The following is a 19,646-nucleotide window of genomic DNA, read 5'->3' as shown; positions in this document are numbered from 1 at the left end:
CGCAGGCTGCGCTCTGGGCGGCTGGGCGCCTGTCCCTGTCCCGTAGTCTCTGGCTGGGCCACCCAGACGGCAGTGTCTGCTCTCTCTTTTCCTCCCTTCCTCTGGCTTTCTCTCTCTCTCTCTCTCTCTCTCTCTCTCTCTCCTCCCTTCCCTCTCTTCCCTCCCTCCCCCTCCTTCCCAGTGGGGAGGCTCTTGGCTGGGGTCCCTGAGCCTGGCCGGTGCTGCGGGTGGAGGACGCAGGACGGGGTGAGGTCACATCTCCCCTGAGCCCCGAGCGGCTAGCTTTTCAGAGCGTTGGTCGTCATGGACCGACAGCCGGAGGCAGGGAAGGCTCGGACAGCGCGATCGGCTTCCCTCCCCGCCTCCCCGACTGCGCCCATGTCCCAGTACGCCCCCGGCTCGGGCCTCGTCAAGGGGGCTCTGGGCGGCAGCAGTCCCGAGGCCAACACGGAGGATGACAAGACCGAGGAGGACCCTCCCATGCCCAAGAACTACCTGTGGCTCACCATCATCTCGTGCTTTTGCCCCGCGTACCCCATCAACATCGTGGCCCTGGTCTTCTCCATCATGGTAAGTGGGCTGGCGACCCTGGAGCCTGAGCTCCCTTTCCTGGGCCCCGCGCCGCGTCCTGGCTTTCTGGGGCTCTGAGGGCTCTCCCGCTAGCTAGCAGCACCTCCGCGGGCGCGGGCGCTCCTAGCGGGGCTCAGGGCGCTGGCCAAGCCTCCCGGCCGCTAACTTTCCCTTCATTTCAATAATCCGCCACCGTAAACTCAACTTCCAAAGTGCGGCCTTGGGCCTCCCCTGTCCTGGCGCGCGCGCCCTGGCAGGCAGCGGTGCGCCCCGCTCTCGGAGCGCCGCGCGGGCTCTCCCCGTCCCCCTGGTGCCCCTCGCCGCCGCCGGGCACTCTGCCCCACTGCCAGGGCATTCTTGGGAGGGTCCCCAGGAGACTCCCGGCACCCCCTCAGGCCGAAACGCAGCACGCTCCCTCCCGGGCGCTTTCCTTTCCTTCCCTCGCCTCCGTGCGCACCTGAGGCTGCGTCGCTCCTCCCCAGGACTTTCTTGGGCTCTCTGGCCTTTTCCTTTCTCCCGGTGGCTACCCCCCACCTTTACCCCCACCCCGTGTACAGCCTGGAAAGCCTGGCCCGTTCCTAGGCACCCCTTTGCCTGTCTGTCCTGTGCCCAGGCCGTCCAGGGCGCTCTGGTGACTGCGTCCCAGGGACGTCCCAGTGCGGGCCTCCGAGCTGCGCGCAGCCCCAGTAGGAAGGAGGTCCTGGCCTTACTGAGTGGAACAGCTGGTCGGGGTGGCTGGTGGGTCGCTGGGGTGAGCTTCGGACTGGCTCTGTCCCCGACAACCCTGGCAGCTGCGCCACCCCCGCCCCCACCAAGATCTACCTTGCCTGCAGGAAGAAGTCAGAACTTCCCACCAGAGACAGCAGGAATCCTGCTTGGTGATGGTGGTCAAGGTGGCGGCCACCTAACACGTGTCCAGGAGTAGAACCCAATTTGTCTCCTGGGTACCTATGGAGATTCATTTTTGCACCTGCAAATTGTCCTCCCCTCCCCGCTTTCACCAGCCTGGCTGTGTAAACTAACGTTCAAATGCACAGCAGCTGAAGTTCAGGCTGTGGTGAGCAGGAAATATTTGTAAAGCGCTTAGAACAGAACCCAGCAAGGCATCATCATTATCGCCATCACCATCACCATCACCACCATCATCATCATGTCTTCCTTTAAATATCACTACATGAGACCTGATCACTATTCAAAATCAAAGCCCCCTGCAAGCTCTCTCCTCCTTCCCTCTTGCTTTTGTTCCCAAACAATTCTCTCCTTGCCACATGCCTCTTTATTTAGTGTGTTCAAGATCTCTGAACCCTGTTAGAATGTAAGCCAAATGAGGACAGGGGATTTGGCGGTTCTGTTTGTGGATGTTTGTGCAGTGCCCAGAAGAGAAAGTGGCATGTGGTAGGACTTACTAGATACTGTGACACTTGCCTGCATGCAGGAAGGACAGAATGGTGTTAATGGCGCTCAGTCATGAGTGGCTCCTGTTATTTCCCCTCCTGGGTGCTGGAGTAGTGGAAAGCGGAAGCCACTGAATCAGGTTCCTTAGGACCAACTGGCCAACTTCCTCCCTTCCTTCCTCCCTCAGTATCTGGCCTTGGGTTTTCTGCAGAGGCTAGGAGACTTGTGGCAGCCAAGAAGCTCTGGCTGGCACTGGTGCTCACTCTCTGTCCTGGCTCATTCATGAAGCTTTAACCTCCATGTGGTAGGGGCAAGTTGGACATTAATATTGCCCACCCCATGCACCCTGGGATGAGGTTGGTACACTTTTCTCATAGAAACCTCTTTTTCTAATTCCTTCATCACCTAGTCTTTGTTCAATAGTTTCACAGAAAGAGACCCAAAACGGAAATAGAAAATTGACTCTGGAAAGTTTCAGACCCTTTTTTTCCCAGAGCTTTTGTGTCTTCATCTGTAAAGTGGAAATGGGAGTATTGTTTTGGTTTTGTTTTGTTGAGATAAGGTCTTACTATGTTACTTTGGCCTTGAACTCACTATGTCACCCAGATTGGCCTCAAATTCACAACCAACTTGCCTCGGCCTCCAGAGTATGACACAGCACCCTGTTTGTGAGCATTAGCAAAACAGTTACAAGATGCAGTACAAGATGCCCTGTGCTAGGCAGGTGCAATACCTGTCAGATACAGGGGTAGATTCAGAACCAGAAGACACCATCTGTCATGCATGAAAACAAGCAGAACAGTAGACAGCTGGAAACTACACTCTAAGCTTCACTCTCCTCAGTGAAGCAGTGCAGGGGGAAGGCTGTCTTCTCCATTTTCTGTTGCTAGTAGTCTAATAGCAGATCTGAAAACATTAATATTAAAAAGAAGGAGGTCTTATTTGGTCCAAAGTCAAGGGGTCACACCTAGTGATGAACTTGCTGGTGAAGTCCTGATAAAACAAAGCATTACATACCCAGAAATGGGAAGCATGCCAGAAACCTAGCCACTGCTGGGCATGGTGACACACACCTGTAATACCAGCACTTGGGAGGCTGAAACAGGAAGATCTTGAGGTTAAGGCTAGCTAGACTATACAATAAGACCCTGGGCAGGCAGGGCAGGGCGGGGGAGAAGAGAGAGAGAAAGAGAGAGACAGAGAGAGAGAGAGAGAGAGAGAGAGAGAGACAGAGAGAGACAGAGAGAGACAGAGAGAGACAGAGAGAGACAGAGAGAGAGACAGAGAGAGAGAAAGAGACAGAGAGAGAGACAGAGAGAGAAACAAACTAGCTTTATAATAGAGCTACTCTCAGAATAACTCATCAGTGCATAAATGGACTTATCTATTCATGAGGGCAGAGCACTGATCACCTCTTAAAGACCCTCCCCCAGCTCCAGTCCTACCTCTTAACGTCTCAGTGATATTCAACTTCAATTTGAGTGGGGAGGGTTCACTCTGTATTCAAACCAGACCAGCACCTGTCCAATCCCTAGGTATGCTCTTTTGCTAAAGTGTCTGTGATGTTCTGTCTTGGCTAATTGCAAATTTCAGGGCAAGTTCAGGTACAGCAATGATGATTGGGGGGGGGTCTTGAATGGGGGTAGCACTATTCCCTATGGAAAAGTTTGGAATGTCTGAGGAGCCAGTGGTAGCCTCAATGATCTGAGCCAGTCGTGGCATTTGGTCCAAAGAGCCAACATACTAACATCCTGTAGGGCTAAAGATTTCTCCCAATGAAGAACTGAAAATACCAGTTTAAAAATACTATAAGATAGGGGCTGGGAAGGTGGCTCAGTGGTACAGTGCTTGCCTTGCATGCATGAGGCCCTGGGTTCGATTCCTCAGTACCACATAAGCAAAAAGAAAAAAGCCAGAAGTGGTGCTGTGGCTCAAGTGGTAGAGCGCTAGCCTTGAGCTGAAGAGCTGAGGGACAGCGCCCAGGCCCAGAGTTCAGGCCCCATGACCGGACCAAAAAAAAAAATACTATAAGATAATGAAAACTGAGGGAAACATGGATGTGTTGAAAATATGGACAAGGCTGAAAATACTTCCCAGAATGGCAACAAAAAAAAAGAGGCAGCAGAAGCCCAAAGCTCCTTCTATAAACTTACAAAGTTGAAATCGATGCCACAGTATAAAACTACTTGGAAAAACACAATGAGAAGCATTGCTCATGCAGAGGAAATCTGTGTCCTTCCTGCTACCTCATGAAGAGCAAGGCATCCCAGGCCAATAGTGCAGCGCCCCACAGATAAGTTCCAGCGTACGCACATCAGTGAGTCCAGAATTCGACCCATGTTCACCCAGAGGGCTACATATCTCCCACACTGGGCGATTACTGACCCATATTGCACCTGCAAAGCAGAGCACAGGCTGGCTTTCAGAGGTCATCCCATCCTTTAGAAGCCAGCTAATGATCTCCTCCCTAACTGGACAGAGACAGACTTGCTCTCCGGTGAGGTTACGTAGAATGACCCCAGCCTGCACTGACAGACTGGAGTTGCAATGCTGGAAATGGGATCCATGGAAAGTCAACATGTGCTGAGCAGGAAGCTGATTGGATCCATTTCTCTAGAATTCAAACAGGAGATTGGGGAATTTCTCTCTGGCTGGTGACCAGTTCAAAAGAGTCCTCCAGAGAACTAAAGAAATACACATCCAATTGTCCTACGGCCTTGCCAGCAGTGACAAGCTCCATCCTCATGCGCAACGCTTTGCAGCATCCCACATCTGATATGAAGCAGCAACCAGCGATGATCAAACCTTTGAAAAGTTCTAAACTGAAGTGTAAAAAGAAAACAAGTTAATTCTAGATATTGAAGAGAGTTTAAGCAGAGATGATGGGCATGTTCAGAGAGACAGGAAACTAGCCATATCCACAAGATGGGACAATCAGAGAGGTAAAACAGAGTGCTCAGGAAATAAAAAACTACACAATAGATTTTTTAAAAATAGAGTTTAAGTTTAACTTGAGAGAACTTCACAAAGTCATGCAAAACTTGAAAATATGGAAACAATCTAAGTATCCATCACTTGGATGATGAATTTCTAAAATTGTGACATATACAGACAATGAAATATTATTCAGCCAATAAAAGGAAAGAAATTCCAACACAAGCTACAAACTGGATGTGTCTTAAATACATTATTCATAAGCCAAAGAAGTCAGTCATAAAATAGCAGATATTATATGGTTCCACTTGTATGAGTAGTCCAATTCACAGACAGAAAGCAAGACAGTCATCACCAGGGACTGGGGAGTGGAGGCATGGGGGATTGTTTAATGAAGAATTGTTTAATGAGTAAATTTCAATTCTGTATAGCTCTGGAGTGGATGGTGATAATGCATACAGTACCGTGAATGTACTTAATGCCACTGAATTAAACGCTTAGAAACTGTTTAAATGAGAAGTCTTTTGCTCCAGTTTTCTGTGTAGAAAATGGAAAATATTTCTATCTCTTCTCCCTTTCTCTCTACTCTAACCTATAATACTAAAATCCTTGCTAAAAACATGAAAACAAAAAAAATAACTTGCTTAAGTGATAAATTATATATTACCACAATGAAAAACAGAGAAAGGAAATGGGCTCCCCAGCAGATATAGTCAAGAAAATAAATTAAAATTTGAGACTAATCCCCAGAAATGTAACATTTCAGGATAGTTTCAGAAACAAAGGAAAAGAAGAAAAAATGTAGAAATTATCAAATAACTAATACCCAATAAAATGGAAGACACAAGATGGACACTAAGACATACCATGGAGACTTTCATATATTCAGGGATAAGATTTCTCCTAATCCTATAAACCTCCCAAGAAAAGAAATACACCACATAAAGGTTCAGGATTTCAGAATTCTTACCAGTAATGCGGGAAACTGAACAACAGTGGGAAGAAAACCACCTTGGAATCCTAAAGGGACATCATTTCCAACTTTGACCCATCCACATAATCATCAAAGAGACAGCAAAAAACAAAGACATATTTAGACATTCAAGATCTCAAAGAATTGTCTCCCACCTATCATTTCTCAGGCAGTTATAGGAGTGAACCAAGGTAGTGAGCCGAGACAGAGGAAGACATGGGCTCCAGAACATTTATCCAATATAGAAAAGAGGCATAGAGAAACACGCCTCAGAACAAGGCAATCACGCCCACAGACCCATGGAAGATTTGACTGACACTGGGTGGCTGGCCCAAAGACACTGTGTCATACTCCATTCTCTGGGCCAGGGCTGGCCTGGCAAGTCACAGACTGGCTCTGAGCCCGACCACACCTGCTCTGGAAGATATAGCTTAGGTCACATAGAAAGTAAATGCCCACAGGATGCAAGACAAACCAATCTAGGTGTCTTTCCATCAGACCCGCGCTCCATCAGGGACTGACCTTCCCTCAAAGCCAGATTTCAGGCAGCCCACAGCTAAGTTTAGAGGAGAGACTCTCCCTATCTTTGGTAGTGAGAGCAAAACATAGAAGGAACAGGTCTTGGCCCAGACAGCTGGCTCAGAGCTCCACGCTGTCTAGATAACCTGGGAGTCTGAGTGCTGAGAATTATTTGCCTGGTCTCTCCACGGAACTTCTCTCAACTATCCCTGGTTCTGGTAGTGAAAGTATGAATCATAATCCATGTGACTGACTTATTAATTTCTGCGCTTGAAGCGCTAAAGAACATTCAGATGATAAAGGCTTTGAGTGAAGGGTGGCCTCATTTCAAAACTCTCTTCTAAGTACCCAAGATCCAAGAGCTCCCCTTTCCCCCCACCCCCAGGGAGAACAGGCATTGGGTAACATGGGAGCCACAGAAGGAGTGGTGGGAGTCCTTTCAGTCCTATGCCACTAGAGGAACATCTCACCTCTACTTTGAGATGTTCGTCTAGGTGTTTGTATCAAAGAACATAACTGACAATCACATGTGGATTTGCTGATAGAATGCTACAGTGGCTGGATCTGTCATAACATAGGGTGGGTGGTTTTGAATAAATTAACAAGATTGCCACTAATGGATGTTTCATGAAGCTGGGTTATAGGAACATGGGAATCCATTATGTTACCCCATCCGTTTACATATTCCTTCAAAGTTTCTATAATGGAAAAGAGGAGGAAAGGAAAGGAGAGGAGAGAAGAGAGGAGAAGAGAGGAAAGGGGAAGGGAGGAGAAGAGAGGAGAGAGGAAAGAAATGAACACATAAAGCCTTTCTCCTAAAATCATTAAATGCTGCTCAGATAAATGACAAAAGGAAAAGAAAAGAAAAAGCAATTACCAAGCTGGGCACTGATGGTTCACACCTGTAATCCTAGCTACTCAGGCTGATATCTGAGGAGTGTAGTTCAAAGTCAGCCTGGGCAGAAACATCCCTGTGAGATTCTTACCTCCAAATAACCACTCAAAAACCAGAAATGGAGCTGTGGCTCAAGATGGATGAGCACTAGTCTTGAGCAAAAAGAGCTTAAGGACAGAACCCAGGCCCTGAGTTCAAGCCCCATAAATGACAAAAAAAATGCTTCCAAACTTTATAATCTCCTGAAAATCTTATTCAATATAAGATAAAATAGCAAAATTCAGGAACTTCTCTTTGTGTCCTTTACAGATCTCCTATTCATCAAACTGCAGGAGAGACTTCATACATTTAACTCCTTTTAATGTGTTTCCTTATTCTGTATATTTCTTAGAGTGATGTAGTATGGCTGTTAGAACAGTTACTGTTATTATAACTCATTACATGTGTTGTTAGAACACTTCCACATGGGCACAATTCTTACTTATTCCTCATAAAGTCTTTGTGAGGCACACAAGAAAGCTACTGTCTGTATGTACCCAGGAAAAGATGGAGACTAGGAAAGATGAAAGTAGTGGAGAAATCAAACATGACAGTCCTTCCTCCATGTAGCTTACAGTCTACACTCAGACAGCCTATGACAAACACACAGCTCCGAGGCTCCTCATATGCACACATACACTTAAAGTTTTTTTCTTTTAATATATTTGCCCATCTCTGTAGGAGGATCATGTAATGTCCTCAATCAAACCTGGCAGAATTCCTCCAAGCTCTCAGCTTTAATGATACAGGCAAAAGGACAGCTCTCATTTGTCCTTGATTATATTTATGGAAAGAAAACAACCAAAATGGAGCACTACAATTCAGGACACTAAAGACACTTGCACACCCATGTTCATTGCTGCACCATAGCCAAGTTATGGAAACTGCCCAGATGCCCTCCAATAGATGAACAGATCAAAAAAATGTGGTACATATACACAATGGAATTTTACTCATCCATTAGAAAGAATAATATTATGTCATTTGCATGAAAGGGACAGAGCTAGAGAAAATCAGCTTGAGTGAAGTAAGCCAGGGTCAGAGAGACAATGGTACATGTTCTCTCTCATATGGGGAAGCTAGTTATCTAAAATACAACTATGCATGATAATATACACAGAGCTCGATGCATTTACAAACAATTGAAAGGAGGGTATACTTAGGAGAGAGTCCAAAGTCAGAACTCCTCTGAACAAAATGAATACTGGGAAGTGGAAATCTGTTTTAGGGGTGTGGAGGGCCACACAGGAATGGAGGAGGAAAGGGTGAGCAAATACAGTCATTATATTCAATGTACACTATGTAAAGAAGTGAACTATGTTAACTTGAGAGTAAGGATGGGAGAGGGAAAAATGGGGGAGAATAAAGGAAAGAGTGACATTGACTAAGAAGCACTGTACACATCACCTGAATTATGGAATAGTAACCACTTTGTACAACTTCATTAATAATAGTAATGATAATAATAATGATGAAAGAATAGTCAAGTGAACCCAAAATAAGAAAACAACCAACAGCAATGGATGAGCACAAATGAGTTAATAGCAATGGAGAGGGAATGCACTCTGCCACCCGGAAGCCGCTGTCCAAATTCCCAGCAGTACCTTTTAGGCACAGAAACGTAGGAACAAGCAGAATCTAAACAAGAAATCTCCAAGTCATCTGAAAGTTTAGGCATTTTGTTGCTAAAAAAAGAAAAAAGGAAAAAAAAAGCACCAAGTGCTGACATACAGCAGCTATTTTGATAGGAGCTTGCTCTCCAGGAGTCTAGAATCTAAAACACAACTGAGCTATATAAAGAAATTGCACCTACACAAAAGGACCTCTGACTATGTTCAGGCACTGACATTGTTCTACAGGCTTGTGAGGAAGGAAGAAGGAGAAAGACAGAGGGAGAGAGACAAATGAGAAGATAGTCAGACAGACAGACAGACAGATGAAAAGAATAAATCTCACTTCTCTCTGAAGTAAAGGAATAAAGCAAATGAGGACATCTTGGGAAAGACAGAAGAAATGGAGTAGGTAAAAGGAGACACTTTCTAAAAATTAGGATTTCAGTACTGCAACTCAACAGATCAGAATATTGGCATATTCACAATAGCCAATAGAAGAATTTTAAATGCCAGTGACATATTTAGGACATGTAAGATCAATACAAAGAAGGTTTCGCCAAGAGATTAAAATAGAAAAATATCAGTTCTAAATGGACGGGCATAATATCACAGAATAGATGTTCGCTCCGGCATTAGTTCTGAAGTAATTTCTAAAGCAAAGCGAGTGAACATGACAGCATGGCGCTCAGCACTGAGCAACAGCTTAATTAACATTTGTTGTTGTCGTTAAAAACATGAAAAAAAATGGAGACAGCCATAAATATTGATTCCAATTTAGAAGATAGACTAAGTAAACTATAACACATCTGTGTACAACACAGAATGTTATACCACTCTCAGAACCATGCTTTTGGAGGACTTCATGATATCAGGAAATGCTCATTATAAAGGATCAATGGGAAAATAGGACACAAAGCCGAATCATAGACTCTGTGAATTTCTACTTGCTTATCAATCAAAAGTCTCCACATACCTGTATATAGATACTCATTACTTGAATATGCATGGAAGAAGTAATGGCTAGAAATATTCCAAAGGGCCTGTAGACCATGCATAAGTTAGCAAGTAAACAAGATCCTTTTGAGAAAGTGGTAAACAGTGAGAAGAGAATAAGCAGGAGGTATGAGAGGAAAGGACCAGGAGAGATGAGGAACAGAGCAAAAGAAATGTGATGTTCGAAAGGGTGGTGGGAGCTGGGCACCTGTGGCTCATGCCTGTAATCCTAGTTACTCAGGAGGCTGAGATCTGAGGATTGCAGTTCAAAGCCAGCCCAGGCAGGACAAGTCCGTGAGACTCTTATCTCCAATAAACCACAGGAAACGGGAAGTGGCCTTGTGGCTCAAGTGATGGAATACTTGCCTTGAGCTGAAGAGCTGAGGGACAGCACCCAGGCCCAGAGTTCAAGAAAAAGAAAGAAAGAAAAAGAAAAAAAGAAAGGGTGGTGGGTAAAGGCCAAGGAGGAGAAACCAGTCATAGGAAGGTCTGGGCAAAGCCAGTTAAGTGCAAAGGCCCTGGTGCAGCAAGAAGCTTTCCAGCATGTATGTTATGCCAGGTGATCTGCTTAAAATGAGTCAGGAAGCACAGGGTAGAGCAAGGCCACACAACCAAGAGCTAGGCCTTCTGTCACTCAGTGAGGCACAGACCTTCCTGCTCTGGTCTCAAACCAACCTGCTCCCACATCTAGTGCCAATTTACAATTTTCTCTTTCTCCCACCCTGGAACAATGTCTTAAGTTAGCTGAATCTTTGCAGAACGGGGGTTCTTTTTTGGCCTGGGTCCCAGCTTCTCTAGGCATTCATGATCTACTGGTTTAACCAGGGCTTAATCAACAATCACCCAGGTCTGGCTAGTTCTCATCTTTCATTGTAAATTTAGTTCCCTGACAAACGTCCAGCTATACTTCAAAGGGATGTGTTTCTCGGGTGCTCTCACAAAGCTTAATCTGCATGGCTGAGTGCTCCTTCCGGTGAATATGGGGTGACCATCAGACCTCCCCAGGGTGTATCTACCTCTTGTCACTCCGTCTTGCCAGGCACACAGATTTCTCTGGGAGCTACTATTTGTCCCCTGGGGCCCTCGAGGAGCAAAAGCTCCATCTCAACAAACAAATTATAACAATGTACCCCTCAATGTGGTTTGTTTCTGGGGTTTTGTTTAAAATTATACTCAGAAGGGTGTACAGCCGTCACCACTACTCAATTCTGGTAAATTTGTATCATTCCAAAAAGAGATTTTTACATTGTAAGAGCTAAGTGTGGTGACACACACCACTCAGGAAGCAGAGATACAGGTATCAAGGTCCAAGGCTCGCCTGGGGAAAAGCGAGAGGCCCCATCTGAAAAGCGTCACAGTTTAAGTGGTAGCGAGCTTGCCTAGCAAGTTTGAAGCCCTAGTTTCAATCCCCAGAACACCAAAGGAGGGGGAGCAAGAAATCTCATGCCTGCCAGCAGTCACTCTGCACCCCTCACCCAACCCTCTCCCCACTAGCAGCCAGTTTGCTCTGTGGTTTTACAGATTTTACTACTTTCGATATTCCATGTCAATAGAGCCAAACACTACAGAACCTTTCATGTCTCGCATGACGCTTTCAAGGATGACCCACGCTTTGCCAGGTATCAGCACTTCCTTCTGTCTCCTCCAGGGATGCACATACACAAATCAGGGCAAAGAAGAAAAGAGAGTCTGGGAGGAATCTATTCAGCATATAGTGGGTCACAACTTAGGGGTGTGAGAGAGGAAGGAGAAATCAAGAGAGACTTGAATCCTATCTGAAAAAAAAATCATGATAATACCAAAGCCAAAAGAGCTAAGGGCCTGGTTCAAGCAGGTGAATACCTGCCTGGCAAACACAAGACCCTGAGTTCAATCCACAGCACTGGCAAATAAACCAAAAAGAATGTCTCTCAGAAGCAATGAGGGGTCACTTGGGGGGGGGGGAGGTTCCCCTGCCCATCCCCCTACCCAAGTGGCCTATAACTCAGTTCCCACAGGGCATTATCAGATATCAAGAATGTTCCAGAAAAGCTACTTCACACTAAGGTGCCATTGCCTGCTCAGCCTTCACTCTGTCATCTGTCCCATGTCACAAAAAAGATGCCTGTTGTCTGTACCAAAGAAGAGAATTTAATGACAGAACTCTTAATTTTTTAAATTGAACTCTTTTGTTCTTTACACTGGGGAACGTCATTGGGGAACAACTGAGCAAGCAGGGTTTAGAAGACAAGAAGTATATTTAATAGCTATTTTGCTTTGGTCCCCAAAAAACAGCTATGTAGTAAAGTCAAGTAAGCACTAATTTTTCTTGCTGAGTTCACCAGCCGCTGCTCTAACTCATTTAACCCAGAATGACCAGGAGGTGGAAATAAAAACTCACTAGTAACATCTCCCATCAGGAGTATTTGACATCTGGAGGCCCATTTTGTGTGAGAGTGAGTGCAGGAATCTTGCCCAAAGGAATGAATGAACTGTCTGCAGTGACATTTGTTCCAATCCTCAGGGATACATTTCCTGGTTGTTGTTGGGTCTTTTTGGTTTTTTATTTTTGTCAATGGCCAAAATGTTACTGAGTTAGAATCATGCCAGCTATCTAGTGCTGGGCTATCAAATAGTACATGAAACCTAGTTCTGAGGTTCCTTTAGACCCATTCAAGCATTGCTTTTGTAAGGGCATTTGCTTATGTTTGTAACACCACAGCAAGTTGCCTTTGAAAGTGGTAACATTTGCTTCTGGCTAAGTCTCAGAGGGACTCAGAGTCTCTCAGAGAAAAAGAGAGTTCGCTGATTGTAACCTGGGGGACAAAGTTGCTGATAGTTCTACAAAGCAGCTATTCCAGTGCCTGCCACAGAATACATACTTGATAAACACTATTCCATTAGTACGATTACTACTGTAATATAGCTCCTGGCTCCTTTCTCTCCAGCCTCATGTCTGTCTGTCTGTCCATCTGTCTGTCTATCTGCCTCTGCATCCCTACCTCCCTTCTCCCTTTCTCTCTCTCTCTCATGTGGGTATAACTGTTATTCTCCCCTCTTCTCTAGCCCTGTTCAGGCCTTGCTCCTTCTGAGTTTTTCTTCTTTCCATTTTCCTTGTCTTAATAATATTCTGAAATCATCTTTTTTATGTGCATGTTTACTTCTTTATTTTCAGTCTTTAACAGAATTTGAGCTCCATGAGGGCAGCGAGCAGTGTCTGGCACATAGATGACAGTAAATAATGACTGAGTTAATTAATTATGAACAAGGGAGTAAATGGACGAGTGGATCGATGAATGTGTACAAATTAATGAATGGGTGTCTGGATGAATGAAGGTGTGAATGAAAGAACAAGTGAATGAATGAACAAATGCTTGGCCATCTAAGACAGCAGTTCTAAACCCAGCCACTCCTCAAACTCACCTGAGAAACTTGCAAACCAGAACTGGATCCTACCCACAAAGACCCTGATTAACTTGTTCTGGTATGAGCCTTGGGCATAGGAAGATTTTAAAACCCTGCCCCCAAGTGATTCAAAGGCATATCCAGGGTTAGAAGCTCCCAGCGCTGGGGTGTACACACTGCAGAGCTCCGGGGAGTCCCCCTCTGCCCCACACTAACAGCAACCTCTGGTCACACTTCCCCCCACCCCACCCCCAGGGTATCATGTGGGAATGTAGCAAGAGCTCTGTGCTAAAGAGCAGAGGCAGAGTACTTTCCACATTTTCCTGGCTCAGGACAGCCGTGTATCTTTGCCATTCGGTGTAACGTGTCACGAATGGCAATGATGTTGGATCCACCCTCTGGGCATTCAGATCCAGTTATCAGAACATACAGGATTACTGTGGTGTCTCTCTCTTTGGGCTGTGGGTTCCAGGAGCTTGCTGGACCCACCAGCAGGAAATGAGCCACTGCTTCCTGCTGCAGCCTTCTTGGGGCTCAGGTCAGAAAACTGCAGCTTCACACCTGGCTGCTGAACAACTTTCCTCCTGTGGGTATTGAGTATCATGTGTCCATCCAGGGAAGGTTGTATAAATAAGCTAAAAGGGATGCAGGGGCCATGGCGTCATGAGATTTCTATAGGAGAGGGCACTGGCCCACTTTCCTGTTGGAATGTGACCTTTACTGGCTGAAGACCTGACGCTCTTAGAGGGTTTGTGCTAACAGATCCATGTTGCCAACAGGAGCCCAGGGTTACAGCAAAGGGAAAAGGCGTTGCAGGTGAATCCTGGGTACCTCACAACAAATGTGCGATGGGAACTCATTTGCTGTATATTCTGGTAAAGGTTCGTTTCCATCGCAGAGGAAAACAGGAACTGAGAAGAAAGGAAAGGCCCTTCTCTTTAACATCCAACTAGCTGTTGGGTGTCTTGGAATACGAGTGTTTTATGAAGCTATGAGGTCAGAAAGAAACTCCAGGCCAGATCCAAGGGCCATCATTTCAGTTAAAGGACAGTGATGTGGAAGAAGGGTGACTCAGAAGGAACTTTGGAGGAGGGATGTCTTGGTGGTAATGGAGAACATATGAATCCAGTTGTAGTCTAGATACATAACCGGGTACTTCTGTGTGTCCATGATGGTCAAGGTTTCTCAGCGAAGACCGTCGACTTAAAAAGAGGAGAGGCTTGTTCCAGCTCGCGCTGGCGGAGGGTTCCAGCCATGGTGGTCTGAGTGTGTGGCGAGGCAGCGCACCACAGCATGCCATGTGGGAGTGCTGACGCTCCACTTGCAGAAGTGGGGGGCAGGGGCGCGTGAGTAAAAGTGAGGCCAAGAGCAGGGTCCCCTGCGCAGACACACCTCTGGCGGCCTGACTTCCTCACGCTAGGACCCACCTCTGTTTGTTTTAGCAGTACTTGGGTTTGAACTAAAGGCCTTGTGCTAACTAGACAGGCAGCTGTCACTGGACCCTGCACGCCCCCCCTCCACTAGCCCTTTCCAATTTCACTGTTTTTCGAACAGAGTTCCACTTTCATGCCCAGTGCGGACCACGAACTTCCTGTTTATGTAGCCCATGTGGCTCACACCACAGTGCCCAGCCTTTTATTTTATTGGTCACTAATCTTCGCCTGGACTGGCCTCAAACGTATCCTCCGTGTCTGCCACCCTCTCTGTTTCCCCATCTTTGTGCCCATTAAGACACCACCTCTCAAAGGTTCCAGCACGATCTAATAATGCCAAGGGATGTGGACCAGACATTTAAAACATGGGCCTCTGGGGAACATTCCAGATCCACATGATAACAGAGATCAAAATGTTTAGAAAAGGAAAGGAAAGGTTTTACTTGTAAGGTAACTTCAAAGGGGCCAGCTAGCTAAATGAAAAGCACAACGTGAGTATTTAAAGAAAAGAAAATGCAAATTTGTGAGGGTTACCAAGTTTTACATTGGTCTGCTTATGGCTAAGACACAAAGCAGGATCTTTCTCAAGAGTTTATCGCATCCCAAAGGAAGCAGCCTACCATGAAACATCAGCATCGCCCAAGCAGGGATGGCGCTGCCTTTGTGAGGATTTGTAGGAAGTACGTAGGTTTTAATGCATAAGGGATAAGGATTAGACGGGCTGACTCCATTATTCTTGATGTATCTCAGGTGCAAATGGTTTCTTTCTCCTAACCACGATGTGTGTGCTTGGTCATTACCAGGGAAGGTGTCTTTGCTTGGGATTCATAGAGGAAAGCGTGTAGAAGCAAATGCACTGAAGTGCTAAAACTGGGTAATAAGATTAAGGAAAGAGCTTTCCTATTTACTCTATATGTCTCTACAGCACTAAAAAAGGCTTTTCATGTTCACAAATTGTATGAGTATTTTTTTTAAAAATAAATAAGGTCACAACAACTTTGAATATCTAAAGCCAGCATAATTCTCCCCATGCCAGATGGGATAGCTTACATGCTAAGCCCTTCAGGGGGGAAAATTTAAAAAACAGATTTATACGACATGCATTTTTCCCTAAAACCCATGTCTACCACTTTAGTCTGTCCCATCTGCCAAATTCCCTTGGTGGTGTGACATCCCGATTAGAGAAGAAAAGAAATGGCAGTCAAGGTTGGAGCCTGTAGCTCAATGGTAGAGCACTTGCTGGCAGGCTGGAGGCCCGAGTGCCTGAGAAGAGAAAGGCATTTTCATTTTTTTTTTTTTTTTTGGGTCCGGTCGTGGGGCCTGAACTCTGGGCCTGGGCGCTGTCCCTCAGCTCTTCAGCTCAAGGCTAGCGCTCTACCACTTGAGCCACAGTGCCACTTCCGGCTTTTTTCTTTTTGCTTATGTGGTGCTGAGGAATCAAACCCAGGGCCTCGAGCATGCAAGGCAAGCGCTCTACCACTGAACCACCTTCCCAGCCCCGAGAAAGGCATTTTCATACCAGGGAATTGTCATGCAAATGTTCTGGACAGAGATGGTGGTGATGGCCACACAATGATTATGTCAATGTTCTTAGTGCCACTGAACTGTACACTCCAAATGGTGAAAGTGATTAGTTTTTATATGTAATCCATCACCACAATAAAACTGCCAACACACACACACACACACACACACACACACACACACACACACACACACACACACACACACACAGAAGGTGCCTTGTCCATACATCAGCCAAATCAAAATCTCTCCAGGGAGGAGCGGGCTGGGGAGGGGGGGAGATATCTTAATGTTTTTAGCTACCCAGATAGTTCTAATGGGTTCCAGGGTTGAGAACTCCAAGATCGGGGCCTCAGAATTCTAGATCTCGCCTTGTTATAAGTCCTGAATCTCATCTGTACACAAGACCCCTAAAATCGCATCCCCCTGGCTGCTGAGTCTCAAGACTATTGCCGACAAAGGCAGCCCAGCTCCAAGAATTCAGAAAGGGTTCCAGAAGCAGACGGCTCTGGCTTGAAGAAACAGACTGGCTGTTTCTCTGGCTTGAAGTCTATCTTCCTAATAGTCTGAGGACAGTTATTCCTGAAATGACATCAGAGTCAAGAACAGAGGCTCCTGATGAAATCCACAGTTCTCATCATTAGCGCAGTGTCTCTGCACACTGGGCAGCAGTACAATTTGGGGAGGGGGTGCGAGGGGTGTATTACAGAGAGGACTTACTATAAGGGAGATTGGCAGCTCCTGGTCTGCCCGTCAGCAGCAGGAATTCTGTGAACACTTGATGCTGCTATACCAGCTTGGGAAGCTACAAGAAGCCCTCAGCAAACCCATGTTTCATAGGGAACCAGGCACGGTCATTCACCCATTCAGTCTACGCATACCTCCTGAGTTCCTGCAATGTGCCAGACATGACTCAAAGCTCTAGCAACAAAGGCAACATGGAAATACTTGAGTTTGGCCTGGATGCAGAATCAGAAAGGACACTCTGCTGAGTCGAGTAATAGAGAAATGTGAGGGGAGAGAGAGGGAGAAACAGGATGGCTGGAGATGGAGGAGGGAAGAGGAGCCCTGGGGGTACCTGCTGTTATTCACCAGCGCCACATGTTGACAACTGAGAAAGCCATATCTGTGGGCACCAGATGACAGCCTGGGCTTGGGCAAGAGCCAGGCAAGCTGTACACTGTAAACACTGCCCCGACTCCCTTCAGTCTGTCACTATAGCATGAAAGTAGCCATAGTCAATAGTAAACTAACCACTGTGGCTATGTTCCAAGGGGACTTTACGAAAGCAGGTAAAGCCAGACACCAGTGGCTCAGACCTGTAATTGTAGCTACTCGGGAGGCTGAGATCTGGGGATCATGGTTTGAAGCCAGCCTGGGCAGGAAAGTAAGTCTGTGAGACGCTTTTATCTCCAGTTAACTACCAAAAACAATGTTGGAAGCAGAGCTGTGGCTTAAGTGGTAGAACGCTTGCCTTGAGCACAAAAGCTTAGGGAGAGCACCTAGCCCTGAGTTCAAGCCCCAGAAATAAAAAGGTAAGGGCTGAACTGGACTCATGGGTTATAGCTAGCAAAGCCTGCACAGCTTGTTCTACAGAAAAAGACAAATCCTTTCATTCTGCAAATGGGTTCTGAGCATCATCTATTGACTGCACTACTAAGCACTGTACCCTTCTTAATATGCTATGATAAACGATAAGGTAAAAAGAATCAGGAAATACACAGAAGGCAGGGTCAGCCTAGCACTTAGGGGACAGCCTCTCAGAGGTAAGAATACCCATGGCGCTTACCCAGTATCCTGGCACTGGGGTAAGCAGTTGCCTGAGTCCTCTTGGAGCCATTCTGTCGGGACAGCCAAATTCCTCACCCCTATCCTTAGGCATCGTCTGTGGTCACCAGCTCTTTCTTTGTGTCCCCTCCAGTCTCTGAACAGCTACAACGATGGGGATTACGAAGGAGCCAGGCGGCTGGGGCGGAACGCCAAGTGGGTGGCCGTGGCTTCCATCATCATCGGCCTCCTCATCATCACCATCTCCTGCGTAGTGCACTTCACAAGGAAGTAAGTCGCCAACACTCCAAAACCAAAGGGGCAGCGTGTCTCCCTCACACGGCGGTGGGCCACGTGGGCGGGTGGACATTCTCCCTCCACGGGATCCCAGGCTGTCCAACACTCTACCAAGCCTGCAGCTGTTCTAGGTGGAATAGGGGCGTGGGCTCAACTCGTGAGCGCAAACGTCTTGAGTTGTAACTACTATGATTTTGCCCAGAATAACCCTCATTGGCTTTTCTCAGCAAACTACAAATAGAAAAAAAAAACATTCAAGTACTATTTGGAGGCTTCACAGTGAGATGCTGGTCCAGAGTTCACCTGTCTCTTGGATGTTATCTTAAGTTAAATCAGGTACATGGCAGACAAAGTGTACTTATATCCTAATCCATAAATATATCCCTCTTTCTGATCCAAATTGTGGGGAATCCACTGCACTGATGTTGCTGCCACTTAAGAGGACACTTCTATTAGTAAGTCTCCAATAAATGTCTGTGCCTAGATGTCTGTTTCTAGTGTTCCAATAAAACTTTATTTACAAAAGGGTATCTCTGTCTGCAGGTAGTAATTTGCCAGCTTCTGATCTAGAATGGGAAGTATCTTCAGGCTAATTCTGGAAAATGGAAGATCAGATAATACCAGATGGGCTGAAGTCTCAAATGTCACTTACGCATGAAATTAAGTGACCAACACTGGTCACATAGTTCCATCTAAGTGCCAGAGGGTGGGTAAGACAGGAGAGTAAAGATGGTTAAAGTTGTGCTTTGTCCTACCCTGTATCTGCAAAATGATTTCCCGCGTGACTTTGCATTAAAGTAGCCTAACAGTTCTTAGTCTAAGGACAGAAAAGTCACCACATGCTTTTGGTATCACCATGATCTTTCATAAAGAGATGGATACTATTGATATTCCTCTCTGGACTTGGATACATTGCTTCTGACTCTCTAATTAGCTAAGATGAGCTCCGTCTGCTAGAATCAATGACACTTTGACAAAGGACAAGGCGACATGATGACAACCCAGCCCCGGAAATGTCAAGCCCACATCCATCACCATCTTGCTGTGTAAATCAGGCAAGAGAAGAATGCTAAGTAGTTCTTCAGCTTTTCTTCCAGAGCAGCACAGCATTTCCTATGCCCCTGACCCAAGCAGTGTGCTCACCAAACTGAGAGAGAGAATCCCTTTTGGGGCTTGGTTGACCAAAGAGGCTTACCTGGGTGGATGAGAGAAGCGGCAGGCATCCTGCATCCTCCCAGATCAGCCAGCCCCGCCTTGGCAACCAAGAGGGCAGCAGGTGTCACAGACCAACTTCCTGTTGGACAAGCCAC

The 19,646-nt window shown here is 46.2% G+C and overlaps 1 protein-coding gene across 1 annotated transcript; it reads left to right on the top strand.

Annotated features, from left to right (window-relative positions):
* The first annotated feature begins 303 nt into the window (after nucleotides 1-303).
* LOC138808258 (transmembrane protein 233-like) lies at nucleotides 304-18,334 on the top strand. Its single transcript, XM_069994236.1, has 2 exons — nucleotides 304-570; nucleotides 18,194-18,334. Exons 1-2 carry the CDS (start codon nucleotides 304-306, stop codon nucleotides 18,332-18,334), a joined length of 408 nt encoding a protein of 135 aa, XP_069850337.1.
* Nucleotides 18,335-19,646: the final 1,312 nt, after the last annotated feature.

The sequence above is a fragment of the Dipodomys merriami genome, unplaced genomic scaffold, assembly GCF_024711535.1.
Source record: "Dipodomys merriami isolate MVZ:Mamm:240054 unplaced genomic scaffold, mDipMer1.0.p SCAF_45, whole genome shotgun sequence".
Taxonomy (NCBI): domain Eukaryota; kingdom Metazoa; phylum Chordata; class Mammalia; order Rodentia; family Heteromyidae; genus Dipodomys; species Dipodomys merriami.
Note: the sequence above shows the minus strand (reverse complement) of the source record. Positions and strands in the feature narration are given on the sequence as shown.

Bases quoted from the DNA above. Each gene is read 5' to 3' on its own strand.
- LOC138808258 (XM_069994236.1), top strand. From the start codon at position 304: ATGGACCGACAGCCGGAGGCAGGGAAGGCTCGGACAGCGCGATCGGCT. The intron at 571-18,193 runs GTAAGTGGGCTG...TGTCCCCTCCAG, and splicing joins CCCTGGTCTTCTCCATCATG to TCTCTGAACAGCTACAACGA.